The sequence below is a fragment of the Cyanistes caeruleus genome, chromosome 1, assembly GCF_971803275.1.
Source record: "Cyanistes caeruleus chromosome 1, bCyaCae1.hap1.1, whole genome shotgun sequence".
NCBI classification, from domain to species: domain Eukaryota; kingdom Metazoa; phylum Chordata; class Aves; order Passeriformes; family Paridae; genus Cyanistes; species Cyanistes caeruleus.
In genome coordinates, this window is record NC_141701.1 from 151,922,500 (window position 1) to 151,944,969 (window position 22,470).

At 52.3% G+C, this 22,470-nt stretch overlaps 3 protein-coding genes and 1 long non-coding RNA gene across 7 annotated transcripts in view; 3 read left to right on the forward strand and 1 right to left on the reverse strand.

Annotated features, from left to right (window-relative positions):
- The window catches only part of LOC147656046 (uncharacterized), a 100,058-nt gene that overhangs the window by 7,845 nt on the left and 69,743 nt on the right, over positions 1–22,470 (forward strand). The window lies entirely within an intron of this gene.
- On the forward strand, positions 977–14,851 carry LOC111925580 (uncharacterized). 2 transcript variants are annotated; one of them, XM_023922078.2, is made up of 10 exons: positions 977–2,002; positions 2,461–2,590; positions 2,820–2,921; positions 3,338–3,433; positions 3,693–3,812; positions 7,624–7,737; positions 9,207–9,299; positions 9,938–10,051; positions 10,212–10,325; positions 11,928–14,851. In XM_023922078.2, exons 1-10 carry the CDS (start codon positions 1,685–1,687, stop codon positions 12,842–12,844), a joined length of 2,118 nt encoding a protein of 705 aa, XP_023777846.2. In that variant the 5' UTR covers positions 977–1,684; the 3' UTR covers positions 12,845–14,851. The 2 variants fall into 2 exon arrangements, with proteins under 2 accessions (XP_023777846.2, XP_023777848.2); XM_023922080.2 differs by having other exon boundaries at positions 3,696–3,812.
- On the reverse strand, positions 9,384–17,134 carry LOC147656047 (uncharacterized). Its single transcript, XR_015278071.1, has 2 exons — positions 16,787–17,134; positions 9,384–16,741 (listed from the first exon to the last, which is right to left on the reverse strand). It is a non-coding gene; the product is annotated as an uncharacterized LOC147656047 (long non-coding RNA).
- LOC147656048 (uncharacterized) lies at positions 14,900–22,403 on the forward strand. Of its 3 annotated transcripts, none has more exons than XM_086856110.1 (4): positions 14,900–15,883; positions 19,037–19,622; positions 20,160–20,265; positions 21,489–22,403. In XM_086856110.1, exons 2-4 carry the CDS (start codon positions 19,254–19,256, stop codon positions 21,932–21,934), a joined length of 921 nt encoding a protein of 306 aa, XP_086712236.1. In that variant the 5' UTR covers positions 14,900–15,883; positions 19,037–19,253; the 3' UTR covers positions 21,935–22,403. The 3 variants fall into 3 exon arrangements, with proteins under 3 accessions (XP_086712236.1, XP_086712321.1, XP_086712402.1); XM_086856195.1 differs by lacking the exon at positions 14,900–15,883 and adding an exon at positions 17,281–17,719; XM_086856276.1 differs by lacking the exon at positions 14,900–15,883 and adding an exon at positions 17,281–17,426.

Consider the following 22,470-nt stretch of genomic DNA (forward strand, 5'->3'; position numbering starts at 1 on the left):
GCCTGGTTCATCACTGGCCTGGCTGAGGGGGTCGATGCCTCCTCTGAGGGATCAAAGCTGGAAGGAGCGGCCGATCCCCCCGAGGGCTGTGTGGCCCTTCAGAGGGACCTCGGCAGGTTGGAGAAATGGGCAAAGAGGAAATTTCTGGAATTCAACAAGGGCGAGCCCAGGTGCTGCACCTGGGGAGGAACAACCCCAGGTACCTACACAGGCTGGGGGTGACCTGCTGGAGCAGCTCCCTGAGAAGGAACTGAGAGTCCTGGGTGACAATGAGCTGTCCCTGAGCCAGCAGAGTCCTGGGGACAAGAGGCCGGTGGGATCCTGGGGTGCATTGGGAAGAGCATTCCCAGCAGGTCAGGGAGGGATCCTGCCCTGTGCCCAGCCCTGGGAGGCTCTGGGGTGCTGTGTCCAGCCCTGGCTCCTCAGCACAGCAGGGACAGGAGCTCCTGGAGCTCAGGAAGGGCCTGGAGCGTCTCCGTGCCCAGGAGAGGCTGAGGGAGCTGGGGCTGCTCAGCCTGGAGAGGAGACACAGCTGAGAGGGACCCTCAGCCCTGAGTGTCCCTGAGTGTCCCTGGGTGTCCCTGACTGTCCCAGGCTGTCCCTGCTTGTACCTAGCTGCCCCTGAGTGTCCCTGGCTGTCACAGGCTGTCCCTGAGTGTCCCTGGCTGTCCCTGGTTGTCCCTGGGGGTCTCTGGCCGTCCCTGAGTGTCCCTGAGTGTCCCTGGCTGTCCCAGGCTGTCCCTGGCTGTCCCTGGTTGTCCCAGGCTGTCCCTGTTTGTCCCTGAGTGTCCCTGCCTGTCCCTGAGTGTCCCAGGCTGTCCCTGGCTGTCCCAGGCTGTCCCTGGCTGTCCCTGGTTGTCCCTGGGGGTCCCAGGCTGTCCCTGAGTATCCCTGGCTGTCCCTGGCTGTCCCTGAGTGTCCCAGGCTGTCCCTGGCTGTCCCTGAGTGTCCCAGGCTGTCCCTGGGGGTCCCTGGCTGTCCCTGCCTGTCCCTGGCTGTCCCTGAGTGTCCCTGGCTGTCCCTGGGTGCAGGGAGGGTCAGAGCAGGCCCAGGTTCTGCTCCAGGCCCAGCAATGGCACCAGAGGAACGGGCAGGGACCGATCCCAGGAATTCCCCCGGCACAGGAGGCAGAACTTGTGCCCTGGGCAGTGCCCAGCCCTGAGCAGAGCCCAGAGAGGCTGTGGAGTCTCCCTGATCGGGGATATTCCAGAGTTATCGGGATGTCATCCTGAGCCCTGTGCTCTGGGACGGCCCTGCTGGAGCACGGAGGTCCAGGTGCCACCAGGTGCCCACTGCGCTCCCTTCCATTCTGCAGTTCTGCAGTTCTGGGGTTCTGTGTCCCGCGGGGAAGCGCCGCTGGGTGGAACCCCTGGCTGGGTGTTCAGCCCTTTCCCGGTGATTGACAGCTGTCAATCACTGCGGGGGCTGCCGGCCGGCGGGGGCCGCTGTGGCGGCGGCGGAAGCGGAAGCGGAGGAGGAAGAGGAAGCGGCGCTTCCTGGCGGCAAGGGGAGGCGGCGGCCGGGCAGGGCAGCAGCGGCGGCGAGCGAGGGCCGCTCCGAGCCGGCAGCTCCAGCTCTCCGCTGCGGGAGGCACGGGAAGGAGCGGGCCGGCCCCGGTGGCTGTGGTGCCCCGCTGCGTCCCTCGGGCAGCCCCGGTGCCTGTCCCGGTTCTCCCGGTGCCGGGATGGAGCTGGCGGGCGGCAGCACCATCTCGCTCTGGACCGTGGTGGCGGCCGTGCAGGCGCTGGAGCGCAGCGTGGCCGCACACGCGTCTCGCCTCTTCAGCCTGGAACACCGGGCCGGCAACAGCGAGAAAAAACACCTGGACTGCGAGAAAATGGTCGGGGAGTTCGGGAACCAGCTGGAGAGCAAGTGCGCGGCGCTGGGCACCCTCATCCAGGAGTACGGGCGGCTCCAGCGGCGCCTGGAGAACATGGAGAACCTCCTGAAGAACAGGAATCTCTGGATCCTGCGGCTGCCCCCCGGCGTGGAGGTCCCCAAGGTAAGGGATGGGTCTTTAAGGGGTCTGGAGGGAAGGGGACAGTGCAAAGGCTCCTCTGCACCTCGCCTTCCGCCATGGAAATCGTTCCACGATCGCTGCCAAGATTTCTTCTGTCGCCTGTCGTGGGAAGGCACTAAGCAGGAAGTGATGGCTCCTGTGTTTTCTGTGTTTTGTTTTACCTGCAAAAGGATGGGCTTTGTCACGTTTTTACCAACAGCGGGAAGTTCTTCCTCACTCTGAGGTCCCCAATGGGATCAGGCTCCAGGGAGAAGTAAGAATATTGAGGAATACACAATTCATCTCCCAAAGTTTAGCGAAGGTCCAAACTGTTATTCAGTGTCCAGAGAATGCCCCAAGGCAGGAATTTTCTTTCCCTGACGCCTGGTAGCAGGGATAAGTAGGGAGTAGGATTCTCTGTGTTCCAGGAGCCGTGCTGAGTGTCACTTTTGGGATTTCAGGCCCCGACTGCGGCGTTGGAAAACGATGCCACTGGCTTTTCCTCTCAGGAGTGGGAGAACCTGGAGGAGTGGCAGAGGGAGCTGTATGGAAAGGTGCTGACAGGGAAAAGAGAAGCCCCGGTCCTGCTGGGTGAGTGTTGCTGTCGGGTCGGTTATCAGCACTTTTTGGTTAGAGAATCTTTCCCAGATGTGGGAAGCAGGTTTGTGGGAATGCAGTGGGGCTGCTGCCTGTGTTTGAGGACTCTCTGTGCTGCCCAGCCACGTGTTGTAGCTGATGGAGCTGGTTTGGGGAGCGCAGCTGGGTGTGTTCCTCCCTGTGGATGCAGCACGGAGACATTCCTTTCTCTGTTCCTTGTCAGACGATGTCATCTCCGAACCTGCCCTCCTGTCCCGGCTCCAGGGAGGAGAAGCACCCTGCAGTGAGGAGGAGGCGGCTCCCAGAGAGATCCCAGCAGAACCAGGTGCTGGCAAGGGATGAATTAAAGCTTTTATCCTGTTGGGTGAGGGTCGTGTGGTGCTGGCATCAGACAGAGGCTGGCACAAGGTGATGGTCCTGGTTTGCTCAGAGGAAGCTTCTTACATCTCAAAAGGAGAAGGTTCAGGGGGAGTAACAAAGGGTGATAAAATAATGTAACAGGTTTGATTTTTAGGATTACAAGTCAGGAAGGAATTCCTGGTTGTGAGGATGGTGAGGCCCTGGCACAGGTTGTCCTGTGGCTGTCCCTGGATCCGTGGAAGTGTCCAGGACCAGGCTGGATGGGGCTTGGAGGAATCTGGGATAGTGGAAGATGTCCCTGCCCATGGCAGAGGGTGGAACAAGATTAACCCAAACCCTGCTGGGACTGTGATCTGATTCCCTGATTCCTGTCGTTGGCAGAGGCTCTGCTGTTTGAACTCAACGTGAGCAGCTGGGACAGCAGAGAAGCGCAGGAAAACCAGGAGGGAAGAGCAGGCCTGGCTGAACCTGGCCATGGTGAGTGTTGTGGAAGGGCCTGGGCTTGAGGGTGTGGAGGAGCCTCTGGAAGTGGGGGGGACAGGGGGAACCACTTCCCTGCAGGCAGAGCAGAGCTCCCAGAAGCAGGAATGGGAGGGCTGGAGAAGTTGTGTGTGGCAGCAGGGTGGGTGGGGAAGCACAAACTTCCTGGGGCAGCAAAGGAGGAGTCCAGTGGGACTGCCATAACCAGTAAAGGAGTTTCCTCTTTCCCAGTAAAGGAGTTGCCTCTTTTCCTCAGCAGACTGCAGCATTCCAGAGCCCAGCTTTGCTGTCACTGTGAAGCAGGAAGAGGAGGAAGAGCCGTATGCAAAGGAAAAGGCCACCATGGAGGGCGTGGAGTTTTCTGAGCTTGCTGTGGGTGAGTTCTGAGCGATCCCAAGCGTTCTGTTCTGCTGGAAATGGGGAATCCCTGCCATTCCTGCTGTGGGACACTGCGTGCTGAGGTGTGGGGGCTCAGGAGGGGCAGTGGGGACAGAGCAGGAGCCATGCTGAGCTGGGCAGGAAGCCTGGGGAGAGCTCTATTGTTGGGAAGGTGAATGCGCTGGGAGGATGAGGCAGTGCAGGTGAGGAGACTGCCATACCTGGAATGAATCCCTTGGAATACTAAGAATCATTAAGCTGAGAACAATTCAGGGCAGGGAACTTGTTTCTGTCTATTTGAAAAATGCTGATTAAATTTGCAGCAGTAAAGACTTGATTTTTAATAAAAATAACATTAAGCCTGTGAAATTCTAAATGCTTTCTTTCAATCTTCTTTATTTTTCAAATCCTTTTACTTGCTGTACATGGTAGTTTGTAGTATTGTACCTTATGGATGGAGAGACAGAAGTTGACCTCAAATCAAAAAGAAATACATGGGGTTCAATTGTTTTTAATTTTGTTTCAATACTGTGGTGCAACCTGAGCAGGAGAGTGATTCTCCTGTGTGTATCCAAGATCCAAACAGGCCTGAAGTGTAAAAATGTCAAAAATTAAGGTGTAAGCAAGCTCACAATACAATTCTCACCCAGATCATGTCAATCCTACAGCCAGCAAAACTTTTTCAGTGCTGTGGTCGTGATGTGTTGAGTCCAGGAAGAGAAAAAAGTGGTTAGTTTGTGGTTTGTTTTGAAGGTTTTTTTTTATTTCACTTGTGTTTTGACAGCAGCTGTTTGTTCTGGAACACAAGTTCAGTGGGGTTGTTGCCCTCCAGGGTTCCCATCAGTGCTGTCACAAGAATGGTAAAATATTGCAATTTATAAAGAGATTTAGACCCAAATATAGAGGGTGGAGAGAATTTGAAAGTAAACAGAATTAACCAATCAAAACACCTAAATAATAATGACCTCATTATTATTTAGGTCACACAGAAATCAGTTTCCCATAGAAAAGTTTATCCTTTCTGGTTTAGCATAAAATTTGGAGCTTCAGTCAGAATGCTCAGCTGTGAAGGGCATTTTTACCTTGCTCTTATCCAAGAATCCATGGATTCTGTGGTCTGACAGATAGTTTGAATGGAGTTGTTCCCTCTCAAGGAAATCCACAAAATCAACAGTTCATCTCACATCAAAATTTCATGGAGACATCAAATCCCTTGCCTCAATGGTATCATGACAATGGAACTGTTGGGGTTCCTGCTGCATTTCATCTTCTCATGGATTTAATCGTTGGATACGGAAACCAGTCACAATCTGCTTGGTCAGATCTCACTCAGGAACAAATGAGTTTCAAATTCTCCCTAAAATTTTAGCTGATTTGTTGTTTTAGTACAGAAAGAGATAATGTTACACTCTTGTGTTTTGGTCCGGTTAGAACTTGGATCAAAACATTTTATAGCTTCAATTTTTTTTAATATTGTTAGTGCCCTAAATTGCAGGATAATATAGAGGCAAAGGCTGTGTGCTGGCAGAGGGCTGGGTTAGGTGGGAAATTAGGAAGGAATTCCTGGCTGAGGGTTGGGAGGCCCTGGCACAGAGACCCCAGAGAAGCTGTGGCTGCCCCATCCCTGAGGGATTCAAGGAAAAGTTGGAGCAAGCTGGGATAGTGGAAGTTGGCACTGCCCATGTCAGGAGGTGGCACTGGATGAGCTTTAAGGTCCCACCCAAACCATTCCAGGATTCCATAAGAGCAGGATGTATTCTGGGATGAAGAAGCAGAGTTGTGGCCTAATGAAGCAGTAGAGGTTTGCGATTCCCTTGTGACCAGAATGTCCTCAGTTCTATTTGGGGTCATCTCAGCAGCACTCCTGGATTATTCTACAAACAACCTGAGGTGCCCTTTCTGGGCTGTTTCTGTATTTTACATGTTCCATGTTTTATCACTTTTTGAAGCTGCTTTTGATATCAGAGATGACACAGTATTTTACAGTCAGTCACAGTTTCTCTGTCCCAGCCCAGCTCTCCTAAATTTCAGCGACAAATACATGTATTTGTAGCAAATCTCTGAGCTATTTTGGGATTTCTTTGTTGTTTGAATTGCAAAAATAGAACCCTGAATTTAAGACAAAATATAAAGTGACACAGAAAGGCATTGCTACTTCAGGACTGAGAGAAGGAATAGAGATTGTCCCTGTGCACAGGCAGAGTGATGCTTGCAGGAATCACATAATCATGGAATTCTTGAAGTTGAGAAAGGCCTCTGACTTTCAAGTCCGACCATTTCTCAGCACTGCCAAGGCAGCACAAACCCATATCCCCAAGTACCTGGGGCTTTTCCCTAAGTGCCATGGCTTCCCAATCCCTTCAGGGATGGGGATTCCACCACTGCCCAGGGCACCCTGTGGTGGGGCTGGGCAGCCCTTTCCAGGAAGGAATTTTCCCAAATTCCCACCTAAATGGATAGGGACCACAATCCCTCACAGCTCTGAAAGAATCCACAAGAATCCACAGCTCTGAGAGGATCCCTCATCCTTCACTGCTTTGAGGGGCCCCTGTTCCCTCATGGCTCTGAGAGGATCCTCAATCCCTCACAGCTCTGAGAGGATCCCAAATCCCTCATGACTCTTGAGAGGATCCCAAATCTTTCATGGTTCTGAGAGGATCCCCAATCCCTCACGGTTCTGAGAGGATCCCAAATCTTTCATGGTTCTGAGAGGATCCTCAATCCCTCACAGCTCTGAGAGGATCCCCAAGCCCCTCACAGCTCAGATGAGATCCTGATCTCTCACAGCTCTGAGAGGGCCCCTGACCTCTCACGGCTGTGAGAGGATCCCAAATCCCTCATGGTTCTGAGAGGATCCCCAGTCTTTCATGGCTCTGAGAGGAACCCAAATGCCTCATGGCTCTAGCCTGAATCCACTCTCTCACTGCTTGGAGGGAATTAGTTCTCATGGCTCTGAGAGGACCCTGTTTCCCTCATGGCTCTGGGTGGACCCCGATCCCTCAGAGCTCCAGGGGAATTTGCTCTCATGGGTTGGAGAGGATCCCGATCCCTCACAGCTCTGAGGGGATTTGCCCTCATAGATCAGAAAGAACCCTGTTCCCTCATGGCTTTGAGGAGGACCCTGTTCCGTCATGGCTCCAAGGAGGATCCTGTTCCCTCATGGTTCTGGATGGACCCCGATTCCTCACAGCTCTGAAGGAATTGGCCCTCATGGATTGGAGAGGACCCCGATTCCTCACAACTCTGAAGGAATTGGCCCTCATGGATTGGAGAGGACCCCGATTTCTCACAGCTCTGAAGGAATTGGCCCTCATGGATTGGAGAGGACCCTGTTCCCTCATGGCTTTGGGTGGACCCCGATCCCTCACAGCTCTGAGGGAATTTGCTCTCATGGATTGGAGAGGATCCCGATCCCTCACAGCTCTGAGGGAATTGGCCCTCATGGATTGGAGAGTACCCTGTTCCCTCATGGCTCTGGGTGGACCCTGATCCCTCACAGCTCTGAGGGAATTTGCTCTCATGGATTGGAGAGGATCCCGATCCCTCACAGCTCTGAGGGATTTGGCCCTCATGGATTGGAGAGTACCCTGTTTCCTCATGGCTCTGGGTGGACCCCGATCCCTCAAAGCTCTGAGGATCTTGTTCCCTCATGGCTCTGGGTGGACCCCGATCCCTCACAGCTCTGATTTCATGGAGTGCTGTGGGTCAAGGTGCAGGTGCACATGAAGCCAGGATGCCCTAAGGGTGTCCGGGCAGTGAAGGAGCCCCATGGTGCCTCCCGGCCGCCCCTCAGCCGCCTTTCCCCACAGGGCCGGACGCCTCCGGACACAACACCCAGGCCCCGGCGGAGGGCGGGAACCGGCCGAGTGCCCAGAGCTGCGAGGACCGGGATGTGAGAGGGAATCCTGAGGAGACCGGCACCGGTGAGTGGTGTCAGGGCTGGTGGGTGGGAGAGGGAGGTGGGACAGCGAGCACCTGCCATGTTTTGGGGACATCTGGGGTGTGGGTGGTGTTTTGGCCTGGAGAAAAGGAGGTTCAGGGGGAATTGCTGGCTCTGCACAAGTCCCTGACAGGAGGGGACAGCCAGGGAGGATCGGGTTCTGCTTCCAGGGAACAGGGACAGGAGGAGAGGGAATGGCCTCAGGCTGGGCCAGGGGAGGCTCAGTTGAAAATTGTGAATATTCCTTCCCCAGAAAGGCTGTCCAGCCTTGGCCCAGCTGCCCAGGGCAAAGGTGGAGTCCCCACTGCTGGAGGGATTTAAAAACCCTGTGGATGTGGCACCTGGGGACTCCCCAGTGCTGGGGAAGGGCTGGACTCGATGACCTTAAAGGTCAACAACCTCAACAATTCCATGATTCTATCACCAACATCTCTCCAAGGTATTTGCTGTGCTGAGTTTGATCTTCCTGCTGCTGCTGTCAGGCATTCCATCCCCACCAGCCTTTTCAGGATGCTCCATCACACCCTTCTTTTCCCTTGTCATGAAAACAAATCCAGAAACACCCAGAGATTTATGTCCAAAAAGGAGACAGAGGAGTCCTTTTACTTTATTAGAATAAAGGGAGAGGCCATGGGGCATTCCCCTGGGGTTTCTCAAATTTTTGGAGGTCGAAGCCTCCTTTTAATCCTAATTTCCCAGCCGCTTGTCCCTTCTCTCTTTCCCCATAGGCTGAGGTACTTGAGAGATACAGACTTCCCGGAATGCCTGATACCCAAGATTCTCCCCTAATGTAAACCCCCCTCTTATGGTGTTTCCCCAGTGTCCCTTTCATCTTTTACTCAATCAGTGGAATCCATCCCATTGTTTCTGTTATCTCTCAGTGATAGATCTTTCATCTTATCAGCAGAACCACAGTTTGTTTGTAAAGACCAACCCATCATTCCTCTCACCCTCTCCTCAGAAATCCCCCAGTCCCTTTGGCCAGGTCTGCACTGTAAAGGTGCAAAACACTGGCCCATCTCCTTTGCTTTATTTATTCCACATTTCATGACTTTATCTCTAAAAATTCTCTTCTCACGAGTGTTTCTCTGATGGGTGAGAAGTGGTGTGTGACTGAGAGGGATTAAAAAAAAAAAACCAGCAGAACTCCAGGGGCACCAAGAGAGAAACAAAACTCAAGGACAAGAGTTCAAGTGGTTCTGGCCTCTCCTGGGGCCATGGACAACGTGTTTTCACTTGCATGAAAAGTTTGTGCATTTCTCAGGCTCAAACATCTGCTGAGAGTTTTGTAACCAAGATTTCAGGTCTGTTAAAGAGGCCTTGGTCAGCAAGAACTAGAACTGGAGGTTCTCTCTGGAATGTGAGCTAGAACAGAGCAGATCTGCCTGGGCTGGGCTGACAGTTGGAATTAATTTTATATGCTGTTAAAATAAAACTGGTTCCTGTTAACAGAAGACAGCATAATCCAGATTAAGCAAGAGGAAGAGTTGTGCACTGCAGATCAGGAGGAGGAGGCTGCAGAAGCTCCAGGAGAGCCCTGCCCGGGTGAGTAACTACATACCTCAGAGGGAAAATGAAACAGAGGGATAAAATTCCAGGTTGTGTGAGGATTTTCTTCCTCCTAAACTCTTTTCATGTATTCTAAATGTTGAAGAAGTTTTGAGCAGACCTGACAGGCGAGGGCTGGTGTTGCCCCTTCCCCTTCTCACAGACATTTTGGTGTTTGTGGCTGCATGGCTGGTTTTTATCCAAGTGTGGATTAGGAGATGTTTCATCCTCCCCTAAATTCCTTCAGGTTGCCTTTTCCCTCCTCCCTTCCCTTCCGGGGTTTTCCTGGGTAAGACTCCTCTGAAAGGCTGCAGAGCCCAGGGCTTCTTTGCCCTTTCATTTGGAACCTCTTTGTTTTACAAATCAGCTGCTCTGCTTTGCAGATTTTCCTCACTCTTTACAAAGGTAGTGGTGCTGTTTGGCTCCACTGCAACTGTACTTGGCTTCCTGTGTTTGTATCCAGCTGGGATTTTTAGACCTTTCCAACAGGTTTCCTTAAGAAACTGGGTTTAGAGGAGCTGGATTTGGGATAACAACCTCCAAACAAAACCCAGACCAGAGCAGGTTTTCATCCTTGTGAAATCCTGAGTTTAGGTAGGTATGATACACTTCTCCTGGACTTTCTCCCTTCACAGAGAGAGGATTTTACGAGCCTGAGGCATCCAGTCAGACCAGGAAAGGAAGCGAGGTGGATGCCAGGGAGCTGCCAGGTACAGAGGGTGAGGACCTCCCGAGAGATCCTGACACAGGTGAGGATCTGCCAACAACTCCAGTGTAGGAATTACCCCTTAATGGCTCTTCCTGTGTGCCTCCCCTGATGCTTTGTTACCGTTGTGCATTCCCAAATTATCCAGGCTTTGTACCTTCCCCCGGTGTTTCTCAGTTGTGTAAATTTTTCCCAATGAACAGGATTTCAGACTTATGCAACGGATATTTCATCCTGGATTAAACAAGAGGAGGAGCCACCCTGCTCTGAGCAACAGCACTTGGAGAAAGAGGAAATCTCTGCAGATCCAAGTACAGGTCAGTAATGAATTTCAGCTGGGATTTTGGGGACAGTAAATCCAGTTTTGAGTATTTTTTAATACTGTATGAAACGTCACAACCTTACAGTGTTAACTGTGAGAGAACTGGGACAAACCTCAGTCTGCTGGTTAATATTTGATCACAAAAGTTTGGGTTTCTGTCAGCTGAAGAGGCTCCTTCCCCCTTGAGCCAGCCAAAAGCTGTCAGAGGCACTGCCTTGGGCTTGTGTTGAGGCAAGCCCAGAGCTGTGCTCAGGCTTTGTGGATCGAGTTTGGGCTGCTTTTACCTGGATAAAAACCTGCCTGAGGGCTGGGCCCACAGAATGCTGGGCAAGGGAGTGGCATCAGCTGGTGGCCAGTCACCAGGGATGTCCCCAGAGCTCAGTACTGGGGCCATTCTGTTTGATGTGGATGAGGGGATGGAGGGCACCCTCAGTCCTTTTTATGGCCAGGATTCCCTGACCTGAAGACAAGTTTCTCACTTCCCATGCAGTCAGTTCTTCCAGGCCTTTCTGGAAATGGTTTGGAAGTTTTGGGGATTTTTGATGGTCTTGATCCCCTCCCTGTAATCCATTCCCATTTCTTGACCTCATTCCTGCCTTTGCTCTGTGTTGTGATTGTCTCCAGGAGATACAAGAAGCATGTTTGTCCCAGAAATTGCTGCCATGGCCCCTCCTTCTCCAGCCAAATCTTGTTCTTTCTCATGGTTTCATGGCCATCCAGTTATCAGTGTTTGGGATACACATTCCTTTATTTTCTGGGAATTGGGAGCTCAGTGTGTCTCACTTTGGACCACAGTTTTTAGGGTCACCAGAAAGTGGGCTTGAATCACAGTGATTTTCCATCCTGGCTGCGCTTTGAGTCAGTGACTTTCTTTGAAAGTTCCAGAACAAAAATATTATTCCAGTTGGGTTCTTACTCAGGCAAGAAAAATAGGTTTCTGAGGTTGTTCATTAAAAACCAGGTGCTTGTTAAGCAGCAGGAGTTCCTGGGAGCAGAGAGTGCTTCTGAGAAGCTCAGGAGGGGAGGTTGAGGTTGGAAATCAGGGAAAGGTTCTTCCCCCAGAGGGTGGTTGGGCACCAAAGAGGCTCCCCAGGGAATGGGCACGGCCCAAGGCTGCCAGAGCTCAGGGAGCATTTGGACAACACTCTCAGGCACGGGGTGGGATTGTTGGGGTGTCCATGGAGCGTTGGGCTCCATCCCTGTGAGTGTCTCCCAGCTCAGGAGATCCCATAGCTCTGTGACTTGCTGAGCTGGCTGCAGGGCCCTGCTTGGCCTCTGCTCCTGGAGATGCTCAGGGGAGTGTCTGGAGAGGGGCTGGGAGCACTGAGGTGGGACAGTTATCTGGGTTATCTAATGGTTAACTGAGTTATCACTCTGTTATCTGAGTGAGAGGCTGAATCTGAGACCGCAGCAGTGATTGTTTTATGTAGATTTTAAAAAATACAGTTGAAAAAAGTCTTTCTGTTTTCCTGGAAATTTTGTTTCAGTAGATACTGGTACTTCATTTCCACCTCAGTATTAAAGATGTGGCTTTGGGCTGGGAGGGACATTCCTAAGGGCACTTCTGAATTAAAAATCTCTGAAATCTCTGTTTCAGATGAAAATTTGAGGAGAGACCATCCAGCAGATTGCTTAGAGAGCAAGACCTGTGACTTAGAGGTACCAGGAAGGCCGGGAGAGGGGTTTCCCAGAGATCCCAGCCATGGAGTGACATGGGACAGCCAGTGGAATTCAGAAATGATGGGAGCAGCCACCACAGGGAATGGGAACAGCCTTGGAGGTGATGCTCAGTACGATTTCTTTCGTGCTCAGGGAAAGAGCCTGGAAAAGCAGCCCTGTGTGTACAAGTGTGAGAGAAACTGCCCACAGCAGGAGCAGCCTCAGGCTCCACAGGGAGAAGGGGAGATGTTTCCAGGCCCCAGGTGTGAGAGGATGTTCCCTCTGCTGCACCCACACCCGGGAGAGACAGGAATGGGCCTGGGAGAGACGGGAATGGGCCTGGGAGCTGCTCCCACCTCCTTCGAGGGGTCAGGCTTTGAGTGTGGAGAGAATCCCTTGAGCACAGGCAGGCAGGACAGCCTGAGCACAGAGGAACCTGCTGAGAACGAGGAGAGCTTCCCCACGGACACATCGGGATCCAGCCCCTGCTGGGAGCCTCCCCTGGCCCGGGGCAGCCCTGCCCAGCAGCAGAGCCAGGGCCGGGGTAAATCCTACATTTGCAGCGACTGTGGGAAAAACTTTGTTTGCCATTCGTGGCTCGTTAGGCACCAGACAAGTCACACAGGAGAGAGGCCCTACAAGTGCTCCAAGTGTGACAAAACCTACAGGAGGAAGGATTACCTCCTGAACCACCAGCGCAGGCACACGGGAGAGAGGCTTTTCCAGTGTTCTCTCTGCAGCAAAAGATTTGTGCTCAAGAGGAGCCTGCTGAAGCATCAGGAAGGTCACATGCAGGACACCCACGTGTCGCTGGTCAGCTGGTCCTGCAGGAACTCTGTGATGCATTCCATATAGGACATCCCCCACAGCCCCCTTGGTGTCCCCTCGCTGGGCCAGGGTGGCACCCCCAGCTCTGTGCCAGACCCTGCTGGCAGGAGGAGGCTGTGGTGCAGCCATCCCAGGAAAAAGGAGGTGGCTGGGGGTTATTTTCCGTGTTAGACAGCATTCACCAGTGCCTGTGGATTTGGGGAGGTGAAGTCTGGAGGTGCTGCTGGCTGTGAGTCCATGTGGGAAGAGAAACCGCGTTGACATTGAACAATTTGTGGCGTGTGTTACAAAGAAGAGTTGTCTGAACAGGGAGAATTATCCAAAATGTTATCCCAGGAGTCTGGAGTCCTTGGACTGGGCTGGGAACAAGTGAATTAAAGGTATTAATTGTCCACTAAAGGAGTGAGAGGTGTCAGGAAGCGCCCACTTGGGTGAGATGCTTTGGGAAAGGAAGTGCTGCCCCTGTGGGTGGAGGAGGAAGCCTCTTTCTTCTGTGGCAAACAGAAAGAAGGCTGCAGAGCCTGAGAATCAGCTTATTCCCACTGGTAAATCCTGGAGCTCCTCGCTGCTGAACCCCAAGGGAGAATTCCTGGAGGGTGAGAGCCTTCCTGGGAGTTGTAAAATGCCCGGGTGAGCCTGGAATATGGTTTAAATTCTGCATAGCCTTAAAGCTGTGTTGCATTTCTTTTCCCACATTGTTCATGATCTTCTGTGTTTGTTCAATTTTCCAAATGCTGGGAAAGCAGAACATGGAGATGCTGCAGAAACCTGGCAAACACAGAGTTAACGAGCTGCTGGGTCCCAAACACTGATAACAGGATCATGGAGAGGAGGCCATGTGGAGGTAGAGTAGCTCTCCAGCCTCCTCCCTCAGCTCTGTGTGTCCCACTCCCAAGGGGAAAGAAGGTTTGTAGATGCCCGTGGTCAAAATGGTGTCAGAAGAATCCAAAAAAGCTCGCCAAGTTTTAATACCAAATTCCACTCTCAGCATGGGAATTGGTATTTTTGCCCTTATCTTCTTGTAAAAGAAAAGAGGGAGAAGAGAGGGAGATCAAAGGGACAAAGGGGAGGACATCACCAGTCCTGACAGGTCCAGGATCCCAGAAGTGCCCCTGTGAGCCTTGGATCACCCTTTTATAGCCACATTTTCCACACCCTGGAGCTACTTCTTTTCACTTTTGATGCAAACAAGTCAGCAGACACAGTCCATCCCTCTGGATCATTTTAGAAATGGATCAGGGGTTCTCTGGTGGTTTTGATTCCCTCAAGATTGATCACCTTTGTTGGACACTCCATGCTCTGTGCTGTGCATGCTGTGCTTACCCCAAGAGCCAGAACCAAAGGTGTTTGTCCCAAAAAAGAGCTGTCCCAGCTTGGGACTCTATTTGCTTTAGCAGAATGCAGGGAAAGAGAATTATTTGAGAATTTAGACAGGAAAAAGCTTGGTAGAGACAAACAAGACCCCAGAGAGAAAATGAAAGTGAGGAAAAGAGGTGAATTATTGCTGTCAGTGACAACTGAGCAGCTGCAGCAAGAGTTAAGGAAGAAAAGGAGGAAGACAAGCCCAAAACTGGGAAAATCAAAGGGACTGAAAATATCAGAGGGTCCCTCTCTGCAGCCTCAAGCTTGTCCCTTGTTAGCCAGGTTTGGGACACAGCAGCACTTTAACTCCTTGATGCCCGGGGTGCTGCACCCACAGCTCTTACTGGGGCCAACTCAGCTGCAACTCCAGATGTTCCCTTTCCTGCCAGGAATTTGCCATTGTGGTACTTTAATTTGAAATCAAGGAGTGCAGGTGCTGCATGGAGTCCCTGCGCTGAAGCCTCTGGAATTCTTTTGGGGTTAAGGTTGGCAGATTCCTGCTTCTCACCCAGGAGCCATAAATTAATCTGAGCAGTTTGGCACAGGAGCATTTGCTCCAGGGATTTTAACTCTTTGTCCTCCGGGTTCTACACCAGCATCCTGCTATGTTAATACTGGATATTGTGCTCCCGTGTCTATTAAAATTTTTTATTAATAAAGTTTATAAATTTATATTTTTTTAAAATTAATTGATAAGAACCAACTGGAATGTGAATGTCCAGGCCATTATTCCTGCTGCATGGGTAAGATTCCATTTGCTGGATGTGTGGCTGTTAAGGAAATTTCCAGGAGCCGCTGTGGAATCAGAGCTGAGCATCACCTGAGCTGGGACCGGCTCCTGATCCCACGGTTTCACACTCACACAGGTTTCCTCACAAACTCCATCCCAGATTTCCCCTAGCAGAGCCTCGGGCAGCTGGATCCTTACAATTTCATCTTGGTACAACGACAAGGGTAACAGCTCAAGGTGGTGCCTCCAGAGGGGGATCCCAAACAAAGGAATTCCACCCCCTCCCCCGACTTTTCTCCCCTCTCAGTCTTGGAGGGATGATCGGCTCCTGCTGTGTTCCTCACTGCGCCTTTTGTTATGGAAAATCGGGCAGTTCCCGGCCTCGGGCTCCGGATTGTCCCCTGTCCCCAGGATGCTCCTGCAAATCCACCCGGGATCAGATGGAACGGGATCATTTGCCAAGAGCCATGGTCCGCTCCACCCCCGAGCTCCAGGAGATTCTGCGGGTGTTGGAGGAGGAGAGGAATGACCTTTCCCTGCTTCTCACCACCACCCCGAGTTTCCATCCCGTTCTAATCTGTGCCGTTGTGGCAGCCAGGGCTCCGAGGAGTTAAGGCGCTGCTGCTGCGTCCCAAACACCGATAAGGAGCGGGATAAAACAGGATGTGGCTGGAGAAGGGGGGCACGGCAGATTCCAGCTCCTCCTAAGGACCCGGAGCCACAGCAAACTCAGGAGATGGACAGCGGGGAGATCTGCAGAGCATCGAGATCACCACAATCCCCTCAAAGCCCTCCGACCCAATTCCAGAAAGGTCCAGCAGCAGGATTGCGCACACTCCATCATTTACGTGGGAGGTGGGAAACCTGATCCCACCGGGGCGGGGAAAACTTTACCCATAAGAAGGTGCCCCCATCAGCATCCTCGGGACCCTGCACACCCTGGATACCCCGGATCGGCGCTGGAGCCAGGGCTGGTGATGTTCCCTGACTCTCCCCTCCTTTCTTTAACTCTTTAATCTATTGCTAGAAGATAAGGGGCTAAACCATCGCAGTTTCCATGCCAAGCCTAGCACTTACTAATCAAAATTCGTAGCTCTTTTTGGATCCCGGGCATCTCCACGCCTGAGGAACTTCCCTTTGGAGAGGAACACGGTTAAACATCCTCCTTCAGAGACCTTTTTACTCTTGTTCAGGTTTTGTTAAACATCCTCCTTCAGAGACCTTTTTGCTCGTGTTCAGGTTTTGTTAAAAATCCTCCTTCAGAGACCTTTTTGCTCGTGTTGAGGGTTTCTCAAGGGACTGAGTGAGTCCTTGCAAGGACACGATTTATTCCTTTTACTAATAAGAGTCTGGATTTGTCACCTGTCACTTTGTCGGGGGAAAAAACAGCGAAACGGAGGTGTCTGAGTCAAGGAAGAGCCTGTGTGGGGTCAGAGCTTCTTTTCCTTAAACAAACTTCCTTAAAGGACCTTTTCTGCGTGCGTGATTCTGCTTCAGTTTTGCCCGGATATTTGAGTCGTTGGCTGGAAATTTCAGGGGTTTTAATTAAAATTCTCAAATGCCACGGGTCGTTCTGCAGCGGGAGGGGAAGGAAGGAGCGAGGCTGAAGCCAGAGGGGAACTCAGCCGCTGCCACCCCCCAAATCCCAGGTTTCGAGGCATCTTTACATTGGGAAGAAACGGGCGGGGAGGCGGGGGCCGGTCCCGGGGTTCGCCCGAGCTCCAGGCGGGGGAGGGTCCCTCCGCTGCCCCGGCCCGGGGCCACGCTCCGAGACGGCGAATCCCGCGTCCCACCGGTGCTCGGTGAGGGGATCCCAGGGCTCCGGTGCCGACCTGCGGCCGGAGCTCGGTGAGGGGATCCCAGGCTCCGGTACCGACCTGCGGCCGGAGCTCGGTGAGGGGATCCCAGGCTCCGGTACCGACCTGCGGCCGGAGCTCGGTGAGGGGATCCCAGGGCTCCGGTGCCGACCTGCGGCCGGAGCTCGGTGAGGGGATCCCAGGCTCCGGTGCCGACCTGCGGCCGGAGCTCGGTGAGGGAGTTCCGGGGCTCGGTGGAAGTTCCCGCGGTTTCCGCCCCGCCACCGTTGCCATAACAACGAGTGGACGCTGCTTCAAATCTCCGCCTCCCTTCCCGTCTCATCCAATCAGAGCCCTGGTTGCCTCGCGCGCTGACCAATGGGGATAGGCGTCCCTCCCTCCCTCTCCTCGTGGAGGCCGCCGCGCGCCGGGAGGTGGGCGGAGCCGGCGGGCCAATGGCGTGAGGGAAATGCCAAGGGCTGAGTTCCGGTTGGCTGCTGCTGCCCGGCGCCTCCTGTGATTGGCTGCTGTTGCCTGGAGCCGCCTGTGATTGGCTGCTGCGGCTCGGCGCGGCTGAGGGGGAGGAAGATGGCGGCGCGGCATGGCGAGGAGTGAGGGGCGCCGGGGGTCCCGCGGCGCTTCCTGGGCTGCAGAGCCGTGTCCGACCTCCCCCTACGGCCCAAGGGCCCCGGCCCCCGGCACCAGTGGCTGGGCTGGCACGGTTTGTGTTGAAAGGGACGTGGAAGCTCATCCAGTGACACCCCCTGCCATGGCAGGGACACCTCCCACTGTCCCAGGCTGCTCCAAACCCCGTCCAGCCAGGCCTTGGGCACTGCCAGGGATCCAGGCCACAGCTGCCCCGGGAATTTCATCCCAGGGAGGAATTTCTTCCCAAAAGTTCAGAGGAGGCTGGGACGATTGGAGCAGGTTCCTCTTATCCTCTCCTCTGCTCATCCCGTGTCCATCACCGATGGATGGGGAGTGTGGAACTCCAGTCCCTTTGACCACTGCAAGGTCCTGGAATCATGGAATGCTTTGGGAAGGGGCCTTAAAGCCCATCCAGTGCCAGCCCAGCCATGACAGGGACATTCCCACTGTCCCAGGCTGCTCCAGCCCGGCCTTGGGCACTGCCAGGGATCCAGGGACAGCCCCAGCTGCTCTGGGAATTCCATCCCAGCCAGGAATTCCTTCCCAATATCCCAAAATCCAACCAGTGGGAGCCATTCCCTGTGTCCTGTCCCTCCATCCCTTGTCCCCAGTCCCTCTCCAGCTCTCCTGGAGCCCCTTCAGGCCCTGCAAGGGGCTCTGAGCTCCCCCTGGAGCTTCTCCTCTCCAGGGGAACATTCCCAGCTCTCCCAGCCTGGCTCCAGCCCTGGAGCAGCTCCAGGGCCTCCTCTGGACTCTTCCCTCCCTGTGCTGGGGACCTGGGCACACCTGGGCCCCAAGGATGTGTCCCAAACTCCCAGAACAAGCTCGTTAGAACAGGATGCGGTTGGAGAAAGGAGGAACACGAAGCTGGGGCAGCACCTCCTGGGGCTGCTTCCCTTCTGCTCCGTGGAGATAAGGGCAGTAGGAAAAGGCAGGGCAGGAATGGAGTCAGGAAAGGGGCACAGAGTGTCAGCCAAAGATTGATCCAGGAGAGGTGGCTCAAGAGCCCCAAAGCCCCTTTCCAGAAAGCTCTGGGAGAAGGGACTGTGCATCCTCACTCATTTACATGAAAAAGGAGAAACCTAATTTCAGGGGGAAAATGTGCCCTCAGGACAGGATCAGTGCTGGAGCCAGGTTTGGTGACCTCCTTCCCTCTCCCATCTGATCTCCCTCTCTCTCTTCCCTCTTTTCTTTTATTCTTTTATTCTTTTATTTCTCTTATTACCAGAAGATAAAGGAAAAAATACCGATTTCCATGCTGAGTGTTTAATTTAATAATCAAGCTCTGTGAGCTTTTTTTGGACCTTCTGATCCTTGGTCCTTTTTAACCACGGGCATCCTCAAAACTCGGGACCTCCTCCTCTTCGGAGCAGGATCTCTGGATGGTTTATTCCCTTTTTCAGTGTTCCTGTCCAAAGGAATTCAGTTCCTCTCTGAATGACACCCCTGAGACTCTCCTCTGATGTAATGGGGGATCCCTTGGCACATCCCAAACTTTCATTTTTTGGGAATTATTTGTCTTTCAGCCCTGTGCTGTGTGCTGGATAACCTTTGGAGCTCGGCATCCCTCGTGGACACACAAATGAAGCCCATGGCTGTGTGCATACCACAGGGGATAATTAAATGTAAATCTGCATATTCAGGGGGCATTAAGCTGATTTTAAAGCTTTTTTTCCCTTTCAGATCGTTGATTTGAGGCGGCTGAGACAGAACTGGCTCCTCTCTGTGGGAAATTCAGTCCCGTGTTTCACTCAGCCACCTCGGCTCCTCCTCTTTGCCAAAACCATGGGGGTTTTGGAGAAATTTAGACCTGTTTGGGACTGTGTTTGATTAGGAATTCCCTAAACTTTCTCCCTGGTGTGTTTTTTGGGGGTTTTTCCCCCGTTCTTGGTGTGTGACAATGGTTTGTTGCGCGGCCCTGAACTGCCGGAATGCCACGAGCGGGACCTACAAGAACAGCTCGGTCAGTTTTTATCGATTCCCCCTCCAAAACAAACCCCTCCTGAGACAGTGGATCCAAAACATGGGCAGGGACATGGAGACCCCCTCCAAATACCAGTGCCTGTGCTCGGAGCATTTCCAGGAGAGCTCCTTCAAGACGGATCCTCTGAAAATCTGCAAGAAACGGCGCCTGCTGAAGGAAGCTGTTCCCAACAAATTCATCCTGGGGGAAGATGGGACCTGGCTCGTGGGGACCCCACAGGGTTTTGGTGACGTGATGATGAGCAGCAAAACCCGAAAACGGATCCGGAATTCCGAGCCCTGTAGGGTAATTGATGGGCTGGATAGTGGGAATAAATTAAATTAAAGGGAGATTTGCATGTAAAGCCTTGGAAGCAGCTTGGGAAAATATCCCTTAGAGGGTTTAATTAATAACAATAATATTGTTATTCCCTAATAATAAGGTTTCATTACCAGGGAGGAGCTTTCCCAGCCAGTGTGACAGATCATGGCACTGCCTCAGGGTTTATTTAAAACACTGAATTACTTTATTTTTCATTGAAGGAAGAACCACATTCCCTGAGGGGGCTGGGCATGGATGCTGACCACAGATATCTGGTTTTATGACTAATTTCTGACCCAGTTGTTGGAGCAAATCATTGTTCTGGCTGAGTCACATCACTTTAAAGCCTTTTCTCTCGTTCTGGATTAACAGTAGAAGGTTCTTATGCAAAATCCTTCATTAATATGCTGCTAACACACAGCACAGACATGGCTGGGAGGTGCCCACGTGTTCAAACTGTTGGGATAAGAGGGTTTTCAGGGATCCACAGCTCCCCTGACTGTGGAACATTTTGCTTTTTAGGTCCCTGGGATGTTTCCTCAGTGGCCACGTCTGCAGGATTGGCAGAATGAATTTTATAAGCTACTGCTGAAGGAGAAGTATGGATCTTTGATCACACTGGGAAAAGGTCAGTTTTCCCTCTCCCAAGGGACACACGCTGGGTCTGGCCGGGCTCTTGACACTCCTCAAATCCCTGGAATTTTAGAGAATCCATCTTTAGGTGCTTGTGAATCTTTGTGAGAGAGAAGAAGCTCCATAATTTTCCTTTAAAATGTTGAAGGACAGCTTAGGATCCCAGGGAATGCAGCTGCCAACAAAAACGAGGAGCAAGGAGTGGAAAAAGTTTGGATACAGGAGCTGCAGTGACACACAGGCTCATTAATCCTGTACCCTCATTAATTATAGTGAAGTTGTGTTTTCCTCATCCCCAGACCCTGGTGTATGTCTGGGTTTGGGATTCACTGAAGAGAATTGAACTATTTTGATGCAGAAATAGTGAAATAACTTGAATGATGCCCAGAAAATGAAGAAATCTCATTAATTAGCTTTAAATGCCCAACTATGTGTTTCCTTGAAGTCACTGATATTTTAAATCTGAAGCTGTGAGTCCTCCCTGGCTCCTCAGCATTCAGGGGATTCCTTGGATTGGTTCCTAGAAGAACCTGCTGAAGTTGGGGGCATTGCACGAGGAGGAATTAGCTGGGAAAAAGACAGGACTGAACCATAAAAATCCAGCACCAGGCGGCTGAATTTGGGGTGAAGGCTCAAATCAGAGACCTTCCACTTTTCAACATCCAATCTTCAACCTTCTGGGTGTAATTTATGGAATAATTTATAAAAGTTGGAGCACAAATCCTTTTCACCTGCATCCCAGACACTCTTTTAGACACCAGGGCAGCTGCTGCTGCTCCCTCCTCACTGGATCTTTTCCTGGAATAACAGAGATGCTCTTTAGAGAGTGGATGATGCAGGGATTTGCTGGAAAATCATATTAATGGCCAGCATTCCCATGTCCTTCCTGGTCCTTGTTCAGACTGTCCTGTCCCCAAAAGCCATATCCCAGCAGGAGGAGTGGTGTGGGTCAAGGATCCGCAGGATTTGGAGGGAAGGAAAACTCCTGCCAGCCTCAGCAGAGGTGTGTGGTGTTGTGGGGATTCACTGGCAGCACCTTGAAATTGGTAAAATTGGAGGGATGGGGGATTCCACCTCATCCCTGCTGGTTTTTGGGGTTTTTTTTACCCAAAATTTAAGGGTTTTGTCCAGAAACAGAGAATGGGGAATTGTTGTTCTTTGGAGATTTGTGTTCTCTCACATCAAATACATGGAATATTTGGAATCTCCTTGTTCCAGGCCACAGTGATGCCACAATCCAGGCTGCAGGAGGCACACAACTGCACGGATCATCCTCGGGAGCATCCCGAGCCCCTCACCAGGCAGAAACATCGGGGAGCCACCACAATCCAGCCAGAAATCCCCTGGGAACCGGGAGTGGGAGCAGCATCCTGGCAGGGCAGGAGCTGGATGAGTTCAGGAGGTTCCTGCAGTACCACCAGGGCCAGCCCAAGGAGGAGGTGGCGGTGCCGTGGTTTATCTGCGCCGAGTGCGGGAGGAGCTTTGCCCGCCACGCGTACCTGCTGCGCCACCAGCGCACCCACGCCCCTCCGAGGGAAAACCCACCCTCCACACCCACCTCGGGATGTGTTCCCACATCATCCACGTGCCACAAACCTGCCTGGGGTAAAGCTTTGCACTCAGCTGCCAAAAATCCTGCTCTGCCCACAGGTGGGGGTTTATAGTCCTGCGTGGATTCGGGTGGAGTTTGGAAATAAGGCGGTTTTTGTGATTCGATTTGCTGCTGGCCTGATGGTCATTGGTTAGGAGCTGGATCATCCCTGTCATTCTTACCATGCTCCTCCTTGGAGCAGGAGTTGGATTGGGCAGCGTTGGCTGTACCAAAAGGGGAGTTAAAAAAACCTGGTGCACCAAGCAACACGTGCTGGAGAGCATCCAGAGTAGCACAGAGAAACACTGCAAGTTTTCAGGGATGGAAAATGAAGATTTGGGAATAGGATTGTAAGATGATGTTTGAGGCAAGAGATTCTGGGCATTATTTCCCCACTTTTGCTGCTTTCCCTTTACTGTACCTGCAGAACTAACTCTATTTTTGGGTTCTGTTTTTATATTGACCCCATGTTTTCCTGTGGGGTGAGATGCTGCTTTGGTTTCTGGAATTTGGGGGGGAAAAACCCATGGATACATTCTCAATGTGTGTACAGTGTGTCAGTGATGTTTCTCTGGGAAGTGGAAATGCAGCAGGGAGAAGGGAGAGGAG

Coding starts and splice junctions, on each gene's coding strand:
- LOC111925580 (XM_023922078.2), top strand. CDS start 1,685: ATGGAGCTGGCGGGCGGCAGCACCATCTCGCTCTGGACCGTGGTGGCG. Junction 2,591..2,819: donor AGAAGCCCCGGTCCTGCTGG/GTGAGTGTTGCT, acceptor GTTCCTTGTCAG/ACGATGTCATCTCCGAACCT. Junction 2,922..3,337: donor AGAGATCCCAGCAGAACCAG/GTGCTGGCAAGG, acceptor TGTCGTTGGCAG/AGGCTCTGCTGTTTGAACTC.
- LOC147656048 (XM_086856110.1), top strand. CDS start 19,254: ATGGTTTGTTGCGCGGCCCTGAACTGCCGGAATGCCACGAGCGGGACC. Junction 19,623..20,159: donor GGAATTCCGAGCCCTGTAGG/GTAATTGATGGG, acceptor TTTGCTTTTTAG/GTCCCTGGGATGTTTCCTCA. Junction 20,266..21,488: donor TTTGATCACACTGGGAAAAG/GTCAGTTTTCCC, acceptor TCCTTGTTCCAG/GCCACAGTGATGCCACAATC.